The 789-nt window shown below is 50.6% G+C and overlaps 1 protein-coding gene across 1 annotated transcript in view; it reads left to right on the top strand.

The window, feature by feature from the left end:
- LOC119591519 (sodium channel protein para-like) overlaps positions 1–789 on the top strand; it is a gene marked incomplete in the record, with an annotated part of 263120 nt that overhangs the window by 195949 nt on the left and 66382 nt on the right. The window contains 1 exon segment of the mRNA XM_037940268.1: positions 292–570. Within this exon segment, the coding sequence (XP_037796196.1) occupies positions 292–570 (279 nt within the window).

Raw genomic sequence — 789 nt, 5'->3', positions numbered from 1 at the left:
TGTCAATTCTCTATAACACTGATTTCTCTTCCCGTGTCATTTTTTTAAAACAAATAATCCTTCTTATGTAAATTAGTGAACAAACTTTGGTGATTTCCTTTTGCGAAAACAAATATAGTTATGGCCTTTATCATCTTGTGTTTATGCCTACTTTCGAAAATTCCCCATTCACGCATTCCTTGCCATTGGTATCTGTCTTTTGAAAGTATTTATTGGATAGTAGAACCACTTTAGTTAGCACCACGTCTTCCCCCGAACCCGTTCTCACGCCCCTCCCTATCTCCCCTCCAGACGGGAAGATGAAGAACAAATCCGTCATCAACAACAGCAAACACATCGGCAACTCGATCGGCAAGGACAACCGCGACGTCATCGAGAACGACTACAGCAACAAGAAGATCGTCCGGCTGGAGGAGGACGCCGTCAGCAACAACTCCCTGGGCTCGCACAAGAACCAGAAGCTGAAGAGCGACAGCGGAAGCCACAAGGGGTCGACGGAATCCCTCGATGACGGAGAGGAGAAGAAAGATGCCAGTAAGGAGGACCTCGAGGATGGTATGCTACTTGATGGTACTCTCACTCGCACTCAGCCCCCGTTCGTTCCTAGACTTAAGGTATCGGGTTAGATCGGAGTGTCTGTTGGCCGGTATTTGGAAGCCATTTTGAGGTCGGAGAAGGAGTCCCGAAGGAGGGGGACGGCGCGCGCCCGACCGCCCTTGCCTCGGTAGGGACGCCTCTCTCTCGCGCCCTTCTTTGCTTCCGATTGCGGGAGGGCCCAGGTCGCTTTGG

Source organism: Penaeus monodon, chromosome 28 (genome assembly GCF_015228065.2).
Source record: "Penaeus monodon isolate SGIC_2016 chromosome 28, NSTDA_Pmon_1, whole genome shotgun sequence".
Classification (NCBI taxonomy): Eukaryota; Metazoa; Arthropoda; class Malacostraca; order Decapoda; family Penaeidae; genus Penaeus; species Penaeus monodon.
The sequence above is the reverse complement of the archived record's forward strand: the minus strand, read 5'-3'. Positions and strand labels throughout refer to the sequence as shown.